This window comes from Neophocaena asiaeorientalis, unplaced genomic scaffold, assembly GCF_003031525.2.
Source record: "Neophocaena asiaeorientalis asiaeorientalis breed wild unplaced genomic scaffold, Neophocaena_asiaeorientalis_V1.1 scaffold1363, whole genome shotgun sequence".
Classification (NCBI taxonomy): Eukaryota; Metazoa; Chordata; class Mammalia; order Artiodactyla; family Phocoenidae; genus Neophocaena; species Neophocaena asiaeorientalis.
Window position 1 is genome coordinate 5,130 of NW_020173707.1, and position 17,482 is coordinate 22,611.

Consider the following 17,482-nt stretch of genomic DNA (forward strand, 5'->3'; position numbering starts at 1 on the left):
AAGATGTGGTACATATATACAATGGAATATTACTCAGCCATTAAAAGGAACGAAATTGGATCATTTGTAGAGACATGAGTGGACCTAGAGACTGTCATACAGAGTGAAGTAAGTCAGAAAGAGAAAAACAAATATCATATATTAACACATATATGTGGAATCTAGAAAAATGGTACAGATGAACCGGTTTGCAGGGCAGAAATAGAGACAAAGATATGAAGAACAAACGTATGGACACCAAGTGGGAAGTGGTGCTGGTGGTGTGATGAATTGGGAGATTGGGATTGACATATATACACTAATATATATAAAATAGATAACTAATTAGAACCTGCTGTATAAATAAATAAAATTTAAATGATAAAAAAAAATCTCCTATTAGGGCAACCAATAGTTCTTGCCTGTGATGGGTTGTTGATAGAATTTTAGCATGTCAGTGCTGCAAGACCGTTATGGAAATCACTCCCCTCATTTACACAGAGGAGCAGACTGGGGCCCAGAGCAGGCAAAGAATTCACCCAAGGAAACCCAGCAAATTAGGCTGAGGCATGGGCTTCCCTGGTGGCGCAGTGGTTGAGAGTCCGCCTGCCAATGCAGGGGACACGGGTTCGTGCCCTGGTCCGGGAAGATTCCACATGCCGCGGGGTGGCTGGGCCCGTGAGCCATGGCCGCTGAGCCTGCGCGTCCGGAGCCTGTGCTCCGCAACGGGAGAGGCCACAACAGTGAGAGGCCCGCGTACCGCAAAAAAAAAAATTAGGATGAGGCAGGACTAGAGCGTAGTTCCCCTAAAGCTGCCCCACAAATATTTCACTTCTGACTTGTTGTAGGCCGTAAATAACTGCCGTTTGGGTGATTTTTCCTGGTTTATGGAAGTCTCCCGTGGACTAGAACATGTTTCCCTGTTGGCAGAATATGGTCACCCTATGGCGGGCATCATACAGCGCCCAGCGGAGAGCTGGTCTGGACCCAGGGCCTGCAGGAAATGGTCCTTTCCCAGGCCCAGCAGCATATAGGCAGCCTCCTTCCTTGACTCAGGGCATCCCAAAGGCCCCAGGAAGGGAAGAGGGTCAGGCCTCACCATACCTGGTCCTGGGAGACCTTGGTGAGCCTGAGAAGCCCCCATCAGATGCCCCTAGTAGCCTCCTACGTAACCCAGTGTCTTGAGTCTGGTGAGAACAACTCTATTTACTGCCCTAAACCTGCCAGTCCAAGACCTGGCCTGACTGCAGGAGACATCTCCTTGGTCAGCTCTGATTGAACTTCAAGAATTCATTTCTCTCCTTGCCTCTCCCAGGTGCTCCCAAGACCCAGTGGCGGGGCAAGTGGTCTCAGAGCTCTTTACCAACAGAAAGGAGAACATTAATCTCAGGTTTTCCGAAGACTGTCTTTACCTAAATATTTACACTCCTGCTGACTTGAGGAAGAGAAGCAGGCTGCCGGTAAGCAGTGGGAACAAAGGGTCAAGGCTGGTGTAGACTGGAGGGGGATGAAGGCAGTGTTGGGTTGGGGCGTCTTGGACCAAGGCTGTTCCAGGGACCCCAGGGCTTTCTTTACTACCACAGCCAAACCTGACATCAGGAAACACAGGTTTTCCACACCTCAGTTTCCCATAGTGACAGACATAGGGCCTCTGGGGGAGTTTGCTGTACATCTGTAATGAACATTTTAATTTTTCTAAGGTCTCTCATGCTAATAGATGGACAAGAAGGATTACTCTTAATTGTTAGATTAGGAATCTGATACCCAGGGTGGCTAAGACATAATTTCCAATAAAGTCAGAGCTGGAAGGAATCTTGGAGATAAGCCAACAACCCAACCGTTCTGTTACAGATAGAGAAACTGAAGCCCAGTGAGGGGAAGGCGAGGTCACAGAGTAGGGTTGCAGGACTAGAGCACGGGTCTCCTGATCTCAAGTCACGCTCTTTGACACACACACACACACTAGCAAGTAGAGCCTGTGTGTGGCCTTTCCTCAGCACACAGAGACCTTCTCTGACAAACTTTCAGTGTCTCAGTGTCAGAGGTGGAGGGTGTAGAGCCTGGAGCAACAGAGAAGCACTTTCCTTTGCCTTTGCCAACTATCAAGATTTTATTGTAGATAATTTTACTTCCTAATTGTCTTTCGCACAAGCTGATGACCCAGGGAGTCAGCATTTCCAGAATAAATGGAAGCCCAGAGATGGGGCAGCCTTCCAGACTCAGACTGGAGGGTGAGGCTGGTCTGCTGGGAAAGGAGGGGTCAGTGGGGTAGAGACAGGCAGGGTGTGAGCACCCAGCCATCTCCCAGGAACACCTCTCGCATGGTGCCCAGATGTGGAGGAGGGCATCTGTGAACTTGTGACTAGAAGGTGGCCCTGCATATGCTGGGCTCAAAGAGGTGGGGACAATTGTTAATTCATTCATTCATGCATTCATTCATTCCCCTAATACATACTCAGCGCCCCCATATGCATAGCTAGAATTGGGGGTTAAGAGAAAGGAGGAACATAAAACCATGACCACACAGCCCCTGCCTTCGAGGATCTTAGCATCTGGGTTGCACAGAGCTGGACTAGCTTCTTCAGCAAATCACTGCTGGCCAGCCCTTGGCTCAGCCTGGACTCAGTCCCTCTGCCCGGAGGTAGGCAGGGATCAGAGATGTAGGAGGAGCAGGGGCTCCAGGAACCTGAAGCTGGAGAACCTCTACTATGGACAGGCTCTGGAACTGCAGGGTCTGGGTGTAAATCCTGGTTCTGCCTTTTACTAGCTGAGAGACCTGGCTCTGTTTCCTCAAATCAGGGATAATCACACACAAGTGTTCAATGATGAATATCAAGATTTATGTCAGTGTCTGACACAGCACATGAGGCAAGTCTTGCTGATGCATTAGTTAGAGTTGAAGGGAAGAAATTCCTCCTGCCCCAACAGCCAGCCTACTGCACTGTGGCCATTGGCTGCCATGTGCTGGGCAGCTCAACATGTGGACTCTGGAGCCAGACTGCCTGGGTTCAAGTCCTGCCTCCACCACCTATTAGCTGCGTGACCTCAGGGTGGTTGAGTGTCTCGGTTTCCCTGTCTGTGAAATGGGACAATAGTAGTCCCTATCTTGTGGAATGGCTTGTTTATGCTCAGGAGGGAGGGAAGCAGCCTCTGGGGCTGAGGATGGAGCCGGGCTGGGGGAGGAGAGGTAGAGAGAGGAAGGAGGATGGAAGGGGGGATGGGACCCGGGAAATGGAACACAGACACGACCTGGGAGCCTGATGTGGGAATGGCACTTGGGAGACACCGAGGGAAGCAAAGGTGGAAAACCAGATTAGAAGGCGCTGGGAGCTGTTAGAAACCCTCCAGCTGCCTCACAGTTGAGCAGAGGGTCAGTGCTATTACTGCATTTTAAAAGCATATGTTGGATTCATAGTTGAATCTTCAGAGGAAAATGTTTTTATTTTATAAAATGGAGAAAAAAGAAAAGCATAGATAACTCTCCCCAAATAAAAATTCATCCACAATCCCATTAGCCAGGGATTGTCACCATTGACAGTTTTATTTTTCTAGTCTTTTTTCCATGAATGAATCTATCTATCTATCTATGTATCTATCATCCATGATCTATCTACCTATCTGTATCTATGAATTTTTAAACAAAAAAAATCCTTAATATTATAACACAAACATTTCCCTCACCATTATTCTTTCATATTTTTTGTGTGTATAGTCGAGTATAGTATAGTATTTCATTGTAAGAATGAAAAATACCTTATTTACCCAATGTCATATAGTAGAACCTTGTGTTATTTCCAGTTTTTACTGTTATAAATAACATGAACATTTTAGAGATTTTTGTGTGCCTCCATGATCATTTTCCTTAAAATAAATCCTAAGTAATGCAAATGGGGAATCAGAACTGTGCTTTAAAGTGTTGCTAGGAATTGCTGAGCTGCCTTTCAGATACTTTGATTGTTACAATCAGTGTGTGCCACACACTTCCTGTTTTGTCCTTCACTCTGCTCCTGGCTCCTTCCAGCTGAGGTTTTCTTGCAGAAGCCAGGCCCCATGGTCTCCAGGGGAACAGCCCAGGAGAGGGCTGTGGATGGGGGTACTCTTGAAGACCCCTCCCCGTGAGCATAAACTCCCTTTCTCGCCACCCTCCTCCCAGGTGTTATCTCCCCTGGCCAAGAATCTCTTCCACCGGGCCATCTCTGAGAGTGGTGTGGCCCTCACTTCTGTCCTGGTCAAGAAGGACATGAAGGCCGCAGCTAAGGTAAGTCTCACACTGGACTGTCCCCACACCCTTTGCTCTGCTCTCCTGGAGTTGTCAGGGGTCTTTCTTGCTGTGGGAGCCAGTTGACATCCTCAAAGAATCACAGAAGTGAGGGTGGCTGATCAGGGAGGGCAAGGACACGCCTCATCCCACCTCCACCTTCTACCGCTGAGCAAACTGGGGCAGAGAGCAGAAGCACTTGCCAGCGTCAGCAAGTGATCAGAGCAGAGCCGGACTCAGGCTCATGACTCTGGACTGCCAGCCCCATGCACGGTCCACTGAACACACTTCCCAAAGTGTTCCAGGTGGGGTGCTGGCCTGGACAGTGGTCAGTGAACTGTCATCCTATCTTGCCTCGCTCAGGGTCTGAAATCTGATGAACTCATTGGCACCATGTGGGCCTGGAGTGGATTCTCCTTGGGGGCTTGTGACTGGGGTGGGTTCCTGAAGAATTCATTCATTGATTCATTCATTCATTCAACAAATAGTTTTGATATAATCAGACATCTCACAACCTCATGAAGCTTCTGTTATAATTGAGGAGACAGATTAATAATTATATAATTGCACAACTTACAAAGTGTCAACTGTGACTAGGGCAGTAGAGGAGAGATACCTGATGTCATAACAGAATCCAAAAGGAGCGCTTAGTCCAGTGGACAGGGGGAGGTTTTCAGGAAAGGCTTCATGAAAAAAAGTGATCAACGAGTTGAGATGAGAAGGATGAGCAGTAAATTACTTGGTAAGAAAAGAATATCCAGGAAGAGGGAGCAGCCTGTGCAAATGTCCTGTGGCAGGAGCAGGTATCTCAACTGAGAGAGAGCGAGAAAAGCTGCTGTGGCCAGAGCAGAAAGAACAGACGGAACCTGGAGTGAAGTGAGGATGGAGCCATCGGCAGGGCCATGCTGCAGAGGACCTGGTGAGGACTTTGTCTTATTTGGAGAGTGTTAGGAAGCCAAGGAAGGGTGAGCAACAGGGAGGCTCTGCTGAGGGGTGTGCGCTGGAGTCACTGATGTGAGTATGAATTTGCCCATCCTAGATTCATTCATATAAGTGGAGTCTGATAGATTTTTAAGAAATTAAACATTACACATTCTCAGAGGTGATTACCATTCTGAATTTTGGGAATGGGGTTATTCAGAACAAAGCTTTTCAGAAAGGTTGTCACAATTGTCTTGGTTAATTTAGAAACCACCTCAATTATAATGCAGTGGTGGCCCAATTTTCTAGATTTTCTGCACATCTGCCTCAGTAGTGATTCTCACATAATCATATATCTACCCATTCATCCATCCAACCATCCATCCATCTATTCATCCATCCATTCATTCATCATCTTATTATACATCTGTCCATCCACCAATGAATCCAATTCATCAGTATCTTTTCATCAATCTAATATCAATTTATCTATAACATTCATTCATCTGTTATCAATCATTCATATATCTGTATTTCATCATCCATCTCTCTAAAATCAGTGATCCATCCATCACCTAATCTGCTAGCTATCATCCATCTATCCACTTATCCCCCCAATTCAATACTCCAAGTATTGACTAAGTCCCTCCACCCATCCATCTGTCTTTGCTAAGTGTATGGGGGGAGGTAACAGCGTGGGTGATGCAGACATAACTGGATATAGTCCCTGCTCATAAGGAACTATTCAAGGAGAAACATGCCCCTATACTTAGTGGATTAAGTGTGGTGGGAATACAGAGAGGGGACGCATTCATTATAGTAAGCAGGGATGCTTCACAGAGAAGGCGACATTTCAGGATTGGTGGATGGCTATGGTAGTGGGTCATCACAGGAAGCTACAGCACAACAGATACCCAGAGATCACCACTTATAAGATCCGCTTATAAGGGGAGAGTCTGGACCCTGGACCCCTGAGGATGCTCCTGAACCCCCAGCAGCCAGCCTCCAGCACTGGAGTCTGCTCTGTTTCCAGGGGTTAAGTCCAAGGTAGCCTTGGATCCTGGTTTCTCAGGCTCAAATAAGGTGACCAATGTGCTCAAAGATAAAAACACAACTGTTTTCTGATGCCTGGAAAGAGGTAAATTTATTTCAGCAATTCTCCATGTGGCACAAGAGATCCGCTTATAAGGGGAGAGTCGGTGACTTTGGGAGAATCCAGAGAACCTAAGAGCCCATGTTATCCTTCTGAGATCTTCTGAGATCACGTGGAAGTGTTTCCATGATTATCCTCTCTCCCCAATAACACACGTGGGTGTGCACGCACACACACACCCACCTGGATTGCGGGGCTACAACCCATAACGGAGGGACCCTTACTGGGACTTCCTGCATACTGGTCAGGACTGTTAGCTGCAGTGTCACAATGAAATCAGCACAATCTTGGTGAACTCACAACAAAGAGAAGCGTGGGGTGGGGTGAATTTCAGTGAGCTTGTATGAGTCAGGATTTTCTAATGCAGGAGGAGAAAACTCATCTCAAAGTGACTTGAGAAGAGAAAGGTGTATGTTGTAACAGAATCTTCAGGTAACTAACTGAAAAGTCCAGGAGTTGATGGTTTCAGGCATGTCCGGATCCAGATGCACATATGATATCATCAGGACTCTGTCTCTATCCCTCAGCTTTTTACCTCTCTGTGTTGGCTTCACTCTCAGGCAGATTTGTCCCCTGGAGAGGTTAGACAACAACAGTATTCTAGACTTACATCCTATCTGCTTAGAAACCCTCTTTCCCAATAATTCCAGCAAAAGTTTTGGGTAAACTCTATTGAACTGACATGGGCACATGTCCATCCCTGAAGTAATCCCTGTCTTCAGGGAGATAGTGTACCTCAGGTCACATATAGATGCCTGGAATCGTGGAGTGAGACTGGGGAAGAGGGAGTTCCCCAAAGGAAAATTGGGATGTTTTTGCCTGGAGGAAAAAGAAGAGGAAATGGGTGCAGGGCAGGGCAGGCACAAGCAGCAGTCCTCTCCAGAGCTCCCCTCCCGCATCCCATACCTGCACTCTGTGATCATGCCCAGGGGAGCTGGTGCCCTGCCCACTTCCTTTCAGCCCAGCCAGGGTGGCACCAGGAGGGAGGACTTGATACCTTTGAGCACAGCTCACAGGATCAGCTTTGCTCTCAGGAAGCCTTCTCACCCACAGCCTCTGCCTTTGTCTTCACAGAAATTTTTCACTCTTGATTTACACGGAGACCCCAGAGAGGTAAGATGCTTACAAGAACTGACTATAGATGGAGAGATGCATATAGATATACACACCCTTCAAATTAAATACACATTATGTTATATAGTTTATACCAACTTGAGTGAAGATCTGCCCACATCACCTAACCACTGTTGGCCCTGGTCAGAGTTCTGCCCTCTGGGGTCCACAGACTTAGCCCCCTTTGTTAGGACCCTGAGTGTGTGGCCACCACCCATGGGCACGCAGGTCTGCGATGCCGGCTGTGAGCTCAGGCAGGTGGAGAGGGGGACGCGGGTGTGACCTCGAAGGGGAAGCCCAGATGCGATGCTGCCCTCTTCCCCAGAGCTCTCCTCTCCTGCCCACCGTGCTTGATGGAGTGCTGCTGCCAAAGATGCCCGAAGAGATTCTGGCTGAAAAGAATTTCCACCCCGTTCCCTACATCGTGGGAATCAACAAGCAGGAGTGTGGCTGGATTCTGCCGATGGTGAGAAAGTGCAGGCCTCTTAGACTCGTCTCCCCTGCCCGTCACATCACCCCTCCCATCTCTGGTCACAGGACCCCTCCTTCTGCGCACCCCCCTCTGGGACCTTCATACACCTTGACGTTTCCGTGGAAACCTTCTCCACGATGGCCCAGCTGTCACCTGGGTGGTGCGGCCCTGGGGACCCACATCCCCACACACTCTCTGCTTGTCCTCCCATCCAAGAATCCTGAAATGTCAGTGTCAGGAGGGCTGGTAGAGATAATCATTGGGCAGATGAGAAACCCAAGGCCTGGAAAGGGGAAGGGGCTTGGGAGTTAAGGAGAGTGAGGCCTGGGACCTGCAGCCTCTTCCCTGGGCTTGGTGCTTTCATAGTTTCTCCATAAATTCCACCCACCCACACCTCACACTCTCATTCATCTAACTGGAAAGATTCAAAGGAGCCTGCTTCCTCCTGAGTTAAAATTGACTTCTAAAAGTTAGGAAGTACTTTCCCTTCTGCCAAAGATAAACAAAGCCAGACACTAGTTGAAGTGGTAACAGATTTGATTCAGATACACCCTTGCTGTAGGGAAAAGATCAATTGTAAACTGAACCCAAATCCCTGAAACAAAAGGCTGGAGCCTATTTAAGGCTGCGGGCGCGGGGAGGGGGGATTTGTCCATGAAACTGGGCCACCTGGATTTGTTAGCTGGCATTTATCTGGAGAAGAAACAAGCTTCTGTCTTTATGACAGGAGGCCGTGGTGTAAGTAGAAGCAAGGCTCCCACTGAAGTTGGGCATTATCTTTCCACAGGGACTGGGGGAGAGAGCAAGAATTATCCCCTGAATGTTTGCTTTTATAAAAGTTGGCTCTCAGGTCCTTGAGAAAACAGGTTAGAGCAGTGGTTTTACATCCCAAAGGGCAGAAAAAGGATTTATAATAACAAGGTTTTAAAGTAACTGCACTAAGAATGGGTTCAGGGACCTACCTGCCCATCACCAGGTTTTGGCTATAGAGCAAACAGTAAATGTTCCTGGCAGCACACAGCTTTATAAGGGGACTGGGGTCATCCTGGGGACAGGGCCTTAAGCTGCTTGTGGCCGTGCTAGAGTTTGGTGCAGAGTTTTGATGCAGTTGTTATGTGCAGAGTTCTGCAGTTCTTCAGAATGATTTCAGAGGTTATACCAAAGGACCAAAACCATAATGGCAGGATTTGGGGCTTTCTCAGTTATCTAACACAGGCGGGGTATTTGTGAGGTCTGTGTCTTCTGCCCCAGAGCCCTCTACTTCAACACTTGGCTGGCTGAAACCTTCCCTCTGTGTCTTGATGACCACTGTGGAGACTCTAGCCTATATATATATATATGCACACATATATATGCACGCATATACACACACACACACATATATATACATACACATACACACACACACACACACACAAAGACTGGGAGAGCTTCCCTTAACAATTACTTTATCTTCTTTGCATTCCTTGATTTCTAGATATAAAAGTCCATTTGATTCATTGATTTTGCCCAACTCATCAAAGACCCATGCCCTACAGAGTGAAGTAAGTCAGAAAGAGAAAAACAAATATCGTATGCTAACACATATATATGGAATCTAAAAAACAAACAGAAAAATGGTCATGAAGAACCTAGGAGCAAGATGGGAATAAAGATGCAGACCTACTAGAGAATGGACTTGAGGATATGGGGAGGGGGAAGGGTAAGCTGGGACAAAGAGAGTGGCATGGACATATATACACTACCAAATGTAAAATAGCTAGTGGGAAGCAGCCACATAGCACAGGGAGATCAGCTCGGTGCTTTGTGACCATCTAGAAGGGTGGGATAGGGAGGGGGGGAGGGAGGGAGATGCAAGAGGGAAGAGAGATGGGAACATATGTATATGTATACGTATAACTGATTCACTTTGTTATAAAGCAGAAACTAACACACCATTGTAAAGCAATTATACTCCACTAAAGATGTTAAATAAATAAATAAACAATAAAAGACTCAAAAAGAAAAAAAAAATAGACCCATGCCCATCAAGACATGACAGTGACCTTCAGCCTGCATTGGTTTGGTTTGTTGGTAACTTTGGTTTTTCTTGTCATTACCGGATGATTCACAATTGCTTAACCTTTGTTTTAACAGTTCATGGGCTACTCATTCTCTGAAGGCAAGCTAGACCAGAAGACGGCCACATCCCTCGTGTGGAAGTCCTACCCCATCCTTGTAAGAGTCTAGGAATCACAGAAACTGGCTGAGCCCTAAAGAGGGGAAGAGGCTTGTCCCCAACTGCAGAGCAACTAATGGCAGAATGAAGACTGGGGCTGGGGGGGTTCTGCCCCACTTTTTCTGCTTTTCTTATCACTACCCAGGGTTGGGGGAGGGGAAAAGTTTGCACTGGGCTCAAAAAGTTCACCATTAACACAAGAAGAGAAACTGTGTCACTCACCAGGGGTGGTGAAGTCAAAAATCCAGAAATAGCCAAATTTAAACCACCAAATGAATGAAGAGTATTTAGTAAGAGTTTATGGTACATAAAAAATAGTTCACGCCCTGGGGGCTTCCAACTTCAAAGGCTGGTAGGAAGCTCAGGGGCATGAAGTTACAGGATGGCTTATAAAGTGAAAATGAGGAAGTTGTTAACATTTTCGGTGATTGCTTATTACAATAGAGGTTTTCAGGTGGCAAGGGATTGGTTAAAAGTGATTATCTCATACTATTTTAGGGAGATGACTTAGTTTATTTTGTGATTGTCAGAGGGATTTACAAAAAATAACCTAAGTTAGGTTTTGCTTATGTGCATGAAATAAGCTAGAGTTAGTTTTGCTTACATGGCTTAAATGGTTTTGTCTGCACAGATAATTCGTAAGTCTGGTCTCCATTTTATATTTAACTTTAACAGTGGTCACTTTCACTGCATCTATTTCAGAACATCCCTGAGGAACTGACCACGGTGGCCGCTGACAAGTATTTAGGAGGAACAGATGACCCTGCCAGAAAGAAAGACCTGTTCCTGGACTTGATTGCAGATGGGATGTTTGGTGTCCCATCTGTGAATGTGGCCCGTCACCACAGAGGTGAGTCCCAGACATTGGACGGGAGAGGGACACTGACCTCTCCAGCTTCACTGACTGTCCTGCCCAGCCCTCAGCACAAACACATGTGGAATTGCTGAGGGTCGTACATCCAAGGCTGATTGCATTTGGCCTGGGGTGGGGCACTGTCCTGTTTTGGTTTCCACCAGAAGCAGACTCCGAGAAAAGGATCCAAATGCAAAGAGTTTATTTGGGGGGTGATCCCAGAAAACACCAGTAGAAGAGTGGAGAAGTGACATGAATGGAGAGGAAGCCAGTCCACCCTGCACTGTCAAGAAAGCATCCACTGTGGACACCTGGACCTGGGGAGCTCTGGGAAACCAGCAGAACACATGTCTCAGGGTTATCCCTAGTGAGTGGCAAGAGAGCTGGGGTATTTATCCTCCACCTTTGACGAGTCATGGTTGAAGGCTGTTCCCAAGGGCAGTTAATTCCCTGGTGCTTTGACCTGTTGCACACATGGGCAGAGTGGTCTGTGGCTGCCAAAGACAAAGAGCTACGGATGCAGGAGATGGAACTCAGGCTAGCGTGCTCGGAAGCAGGGGATATGGGGAGGCACCGACAGCATCTGCCACAGGGCTCCTCCCCTGAATTGTGGTGGTCTGTGGGGCTGGAGGGGAAATCTTGGAAAATAGGTCTTGGAAGGTTTCCAAGGTCAGAGCTGTCTGCAAACTAGTTTGTTAACCAGTGGAGCTGGGGGTAGAGGGAGGCCAGGCACAGGATCAGAAGTGCTGTCTGGGACCAAGAAAGCTGAAAGGAGTGAGTATTGGAAGAGTGGGGCCACGTGGTCTAGAGAATGTCAATATCTGTGTCTGGCTGTTGTTTCTCCCAGTGTGTGCTGTGTCCACCACAGGACCTTCCAACATTGACCCAAGACTGTGTGTAGGGTGTGAGGTCAGGGATGGATGAGCTTACCTGGAGAGGAGGTGTCCCTTTTGGGAACCTTCTGAGTTACTCACAGGACCCTTCATTTCTTGGAGACCTCATTCACCTAGTCTGCAAGCCAGGAGATGGTTCTGGGGTCCAGACCTCTCTGCCTAACGGTGCTAGAAGGGTTTTAAACTTTGAGACTTTATAAGCATAATAAAACGTAGCTGTGGCTGACTTACTCTATCCCCGAGCACTCAGTACAGTAATTTGGAGGTACTAGTTACCATTTCTTCCTCCCTAGGGTCCTGATGACCAGCCAGGGACTGCCTGGGGTCAAATCTGTTCTTTCATAAATTTGGTCTTGCCTCTTATTACGTGTCTTGATTTGTAGTATCCCCTTCAGCATCCATGCTGCTCGCAGCCATACTGGACTTGAGTTTTTTATCTGACATCCCGTGACTTTGAATTCAGGGTCTTATTGCCAGCACTTCCCAGAGTTTATCAATGTTATTTTTTCATTGTCGTATTTCTCTCAATCTCTTTTTGATAGTTTTCTGAGTATAAAATTAATCTTACCATTGTAGAAAGTTTTGAAAATATGGGAACATATTAAAGAAGCAATTATATATTACTCATAATTCCTTCACCTAGAAGTATCAGCTATAAAGTTTTGGTTTTTTGTTTTTTTGCGGTACACGGGCCTCTCACTCTTGTGGCCTCTCCCGTTGCGGAGCACAGACTCCGGATGCGCAGGCTCAGCAGCCACGGGCCCAGCTGCTCCGCAGCATGTGGGATCTTCCCGGACCGGGGCACAAACCTGTGTCCCCTGCATCGGCAGGCGGACTCTCAACCACTGCACCACCAGGGAAGCCCCATCTATAAAGTTTTGACATTTTTTTTCTATTAACCTTTCCATGTCTTACACATAATTTTAAAATTAATTTTATGTTCATAGACAACTATATTGTAGGCATTTCCTCAATGTCAATATAAATTCATGGAAAATAGCAATTATTTCATGGTATGATGGATTAAAATTTACTTTAGTATTCCTGTCCTATTGGGTAGTTAGCCTGGCTGCTCATTTTGGTGCTACAGAAAACATCATACTCAGCCTTATGTGCATAAACCTTTAACCAAGTCTCAAAGAAATTTCTTAGAGTTGGTTTCTAGAAGTGAAATTATTAAGCTGGGCTGTAGTAGAATTTTAAAGTTCTTGATACATTTTGTGAAATTGCTTTCTAGTGTATGAGAGTGTGGATTTCTTAGCTTTCTCACTTGGGATAGTCAGATTAAAAGAATAAAAATAATGCTGCCAATTTTATATAAGTCCTACCTCACAAAAAAAAGAACATCACACTGTTTTAATTTGCATATTTTTATTACTAGCTCTCTCCTTCCCCCTGCTTCTCTTGTTGCTCCTAATTGTTATTATTGAAATCTCTGCCCTACTTTCCTTTGAAGACGTGTGTTGTGATTGTAGGAATTTTTAAAAAATATTTATTTGGCTAAGCCGGGTCTTAGTTGTGGCACACAGGATCTTCAGTTATGGCATGCGGGATCTTTAGTTACAGCATGCGGGATCTTTAGTTGCGGCATGCGGGATCTAGTTCCCTGATCAGGGATTGAACCCGGGCCGCCTGCACTGGGAGCATGGAGTCTTAACCACCGGACCACCAGAAAAGTACCCCCGTAGGAATTTTTTTTATAAATCTCAGTGGTTTAAGGCAAAACACTAAAAAAAAAAAGAAGAAGAAGAAGAGGAATGAAAAGAATATCTTTTGGGCAGCATGCTGCCATAATTAAGTTCTCTCATTCACACTAGGTCTTTGTTTGTATGGTTGGGTTCTCAGTTCCTTTCTAACACTTCTGAGTAGCAGAGGCAAGGGTAAACACCCTCCTTTCAGTGAGTTCTGCTTGACCCTGAAGCAGCTGTTTAGCAATTGGATTATGGAACCACGGACGGATTGCTTCTTCCAAACAATGCCTCTTGCTAAACCAAGAGTGCAGTGAGAGGGGGGAAGAGAGGCAATTAAATAAATTATTCTACATCCTCCTGTCAGGATGGCATATATTGTTACACTATGTAGTGGACAAACATTTAATGATATGAAGAAATTATTATAGTCATTACAAAACTACACATCCAATAGTATCCTTTTTTTATATACATAAGTGAGATAAGTGCTAAAATATTAACAGAGGTTTCTCTGAGCAGTAGGATTATATGTGATCATTTTGTTCTTATTCCTTTTTTCTGCATTTTCCAAATGTGATTCTGTCCCCAGGAAGGGAAAAAGTGTGATATTTCCCCACCAGTCTGACTTGGGGCCTGACCCTTCCCGGGTAGAGTCACTCGCTCTGGGCATAATGATCAATGCAAAGCACAGAGCTCCCCGGGCGGGTGGCCCGTGATTTAGCCCTGAAGGAGCAAGATGGGCAACGCTGCTGAAGCATCAGCGGGAAAACTGACATCTTCCTGGGGCTTAGAGAGGGGGTGGTGAGCGTAGGGGCAGGGGAGAGGAGGAGGGAGGAACTGTACCCTTCCTCGGCCCCTTCTTCCTTCTGCCACCACCTTAACACTCCCCGGGGCCAAGCAGGAAGCAAGACCTGTATGATGACAGAGAAAAAGGAAATGCTGAATTGTGGTTTCCTGAGACACAAGGAATAGACTGTCCCCTTTCTGCATAGGCTTGTATTTAAATACCTGCACTTTCAGACTAGCAACTTGGATTTACTTCACTCTTCTTGGAATACGTGTGAAAAACACCAGAAATGCTCAAAAATGGGCATAATAGAAGGCACCTGTCAGGCTGCAGGTATTCTCCAAGGGAATGAAGACTAACCTGTTAGCAATGAAATGTCGTGGTATTTCTGTGTACGTAAACTGTGTATCTAGATGTCCTGCTGTGTGAATGCATCAATAGGCAAAGAGGTTTATATGTACTGACCCAATGCCTCTATAATGATAGTTATTTTGAATCAGTTTCCCCAAAGTTTCAACATTCATTCATTCAATAGCTGGCTTAAATCCAGTTCCACCTCCACCACCAGTACACTCTTAAGCAAGTCATAGAACTTTTCCCAAACTGTTTTTCTCTGTTATGCTGATAACCAGGGGCTTCCTGCAGGGACACACAGGGTCTGGCACACAGTTGCTTCTCACAGCGGGCAACTTCTGTTAATATTGTTCACTCAGGACCAGGCAGCGCCCCTCCCACCCACCTCTGGAGCCCTTGATACCATCCAGGTGTGCGTCTGCTGAAGTGAACTGTGCATGAATCCATGTCTTCCAGATGCCGGAGCCCCCACTTACATGTATGAGTTCCAGTATCGCCCAAGCTTCTCATCAGAGATGAAACCCAAGACAGTGATAGGGGACCATGGGGATGAGCTCTTCTCGGTCTTCGGGGCTCCATTTTTGAAAGGTGATGGCCCTTTGGTGACTACAGACTTGGAGTTAGGGGATCTGGGTTCAAGTCTTGGTTTGGTGGCCTTGGGCAAGTTCCTCCTTCTCTCCAGGTCTTAGTTTCCTGAATTCACCATAACAGCGTTGAAGGACAAAGGGTCCTAACCTTTCTCTTGCTCTAATGTGCATGGTGGAGAATGTGTATCCTTGCGCCCTCCTCCATGGTCACTCTAAGAATCCAGACCTGGGCATCAGTAAGACAGGAGGTGGGTCACCTGCAGGGCCCTGCTCAGGGCTAGAATGCCACCACTCACTTCGCACTCACAAGAGCATATCAGAAGGTACGTGAGAGTAAGGTTAGAATTGCTCTTAACCTTGAATCAGGACTAATATGTGTCTGTCTATCCAACCATCTATCTATCTAAAACTCATATATTTTAATACACTTAAGAGTATAATATTTTAAAGAAAACTTTTCACAGATGTCTTCAATGTCTTAACCCTCAGCAGTTACTGACAACTTGTGTGTGACACAACCCAGGGCTGTACATGGCAGTGCCTCTGGGCATTTTCTGGTTGGGTGACTCTTTGGGGGCCTTGCAGCTTGGTTATTTTTCAGATTCTATGAAAATGTGTGTGGGTGTAGGAGATTGAAAAAAGACCCAAAGGAGAGTATCCTGGGAGGTGGGGTTACTGTAGCAGTAACCCTGGGGTGTGGCCCTGTGACCCAGCCAGTTTATGGATTGACTACAGCCCTTCACTGAGCCTGACCTAGGTCAGTAACTGTCAAGCTTAAAGTGCACTTGAATTACCCAAGATCTTCTTAAAATGCGGTTTTGACTCAGTAGGTCTGGAGTAAGGGCCCCGTTTCTGAATTTCTAACAAGTTCTCAAGGGCTGCTGCTGCCCCTGAACCACACTTTGAGTAGCAATGGCTTTGTCTCCTCTCCACAGATGGTGCCTCAGAAGAGGAGACCAATCTCAGCAAGATGGTGATGAAATTTTGGGCCAACTTTGCTCGGAACGGGTGAGCTGGTGGCACAGACGGAGCAGGGTTGGGAAGGGGCAGGGCGTGTCTGCTGGGTGGGAGGAGCTTCAACGTGTGCTGGGTAAACTCCCCGCCCTGTGGCCCCTGACGTTAGAGCTCCCTCAGTGGACAGGCTGCCCAGGAGATGGTCAGCCTCCTGTCTCTGGAGGCGTATGAGCCTTTGGCAGAGATGAAGCCAGGGGGTCCCTGACAATCTCTGAGGGTTGTTGGGGCCACACAGTAGCTTTGGGGAATTTCTATGTGAGTCTGTTCCCAGGAATCCCAATGGGGAGGGGCTTCCCCCTTGGCCAGTATATGACCAGAAAGAAGGGTACCTTCAGATTGGCGTCACCACCCAGGCAGCCGAGAAGCTGAAAGACAAGGAAGTGGCTTTCTGGAACGAGCTCCTGTCCAAGGAGGCGGCAAAGAAGCCACCCCAGTTAAAACATGCTGAGCTGTGAACGGGAGGCTCAGCTGGCCTTGGGGGCTTGTGGGACCCCAGACAGGGGTATTCTATAGAAGGTGTTTGTGGGCCAAAGAGGCATCTTATTGTGGAGGCTGGGGAATTATCTGATGGGAGTAGCAGAGGTCAGGGAGGGGGAATTTCTGTTTCTGTGGCCTCAATTTTGGAAATAAATGTTCTTTTGGAGACCAAGTCAGTGTCTTTGTCTTGGGCTGGAAGTAAGTCATCCTCATTAGCAAGAGAAGGATGAGAGAGGGCACCACTGGCAGGAAGGCGACTCGGGCAGCTCTGGCTTGGCCTCTGGACAGGAAGAGTCCAGTAGGCTGGGCCCTGGGAGGGGCTGAAGGGGACACTGCGTCTGCTCCATGTCTCTGGGCCGTCAACAACTCCAGTAAGTGGATGTGAGGGAACCAGAGTGCAGCGTCCCTCTCCTCCATGTGGAGCCGCCTGTAGACACGGAGGGGGCACAGACCGAGGATGTACCTGGAGTGGGAAGGAGGGGGACTTGCCATGGTGACACTGTGGCACTGTTGTGTGGCCCTTACTGACCCTCCCACAGGTCTACAATTCTTTCTTCAACTTACACAGTATCCTCCCAGGCCCCTCCCTGAGGCCATCTCTTCCAGCAATTCCTCTGAACCCTTTCTGCAGCCTGGACCACATCAGGTCCAAGCAGTGACTACCTTGAAGTGAGTCCCTGAAGTGTCATGTGAAAACTGACTCTTTCAGAAT

General features: G+C 47.0%; 1 protein-coding gene across 1 annotated transcript; it reads left to right on the forward strand.

Annotated features, from left to right (window-relative positions):
• Nucleotides 1-1,229: 1,229 nt before the first annotated feature.
• On the forward strand, nucleotides 1,230-16,942 carry LOC112403217 (liver carboxylesterase 1-like; the record flags this gene model as incomplete). Its single annotated transcript, XM_024750582.1, has 11 exons — nucleotides 1,230-1,439; nucleotides 4,133-4,237; nucleotides 5,035-5,108; nucleotides 6,154-6,205; nucleotides 7,386-7,424; nucleotides 7,750-7,890; nucleotides 10,033-10,113; nucleotides 10,817-10,964; nucleotides 15,149-15,280; nucleotides 16,215-16,287; nucleotides 16,565-16,942. Coding segments are annotated over 11 exons (1,239 nt in total), but the record flags the coding sequence as incomplete, so codon positions are not given.
• Nucleotides 16,943-17,482: the final 540 nt, after the last annotated feature.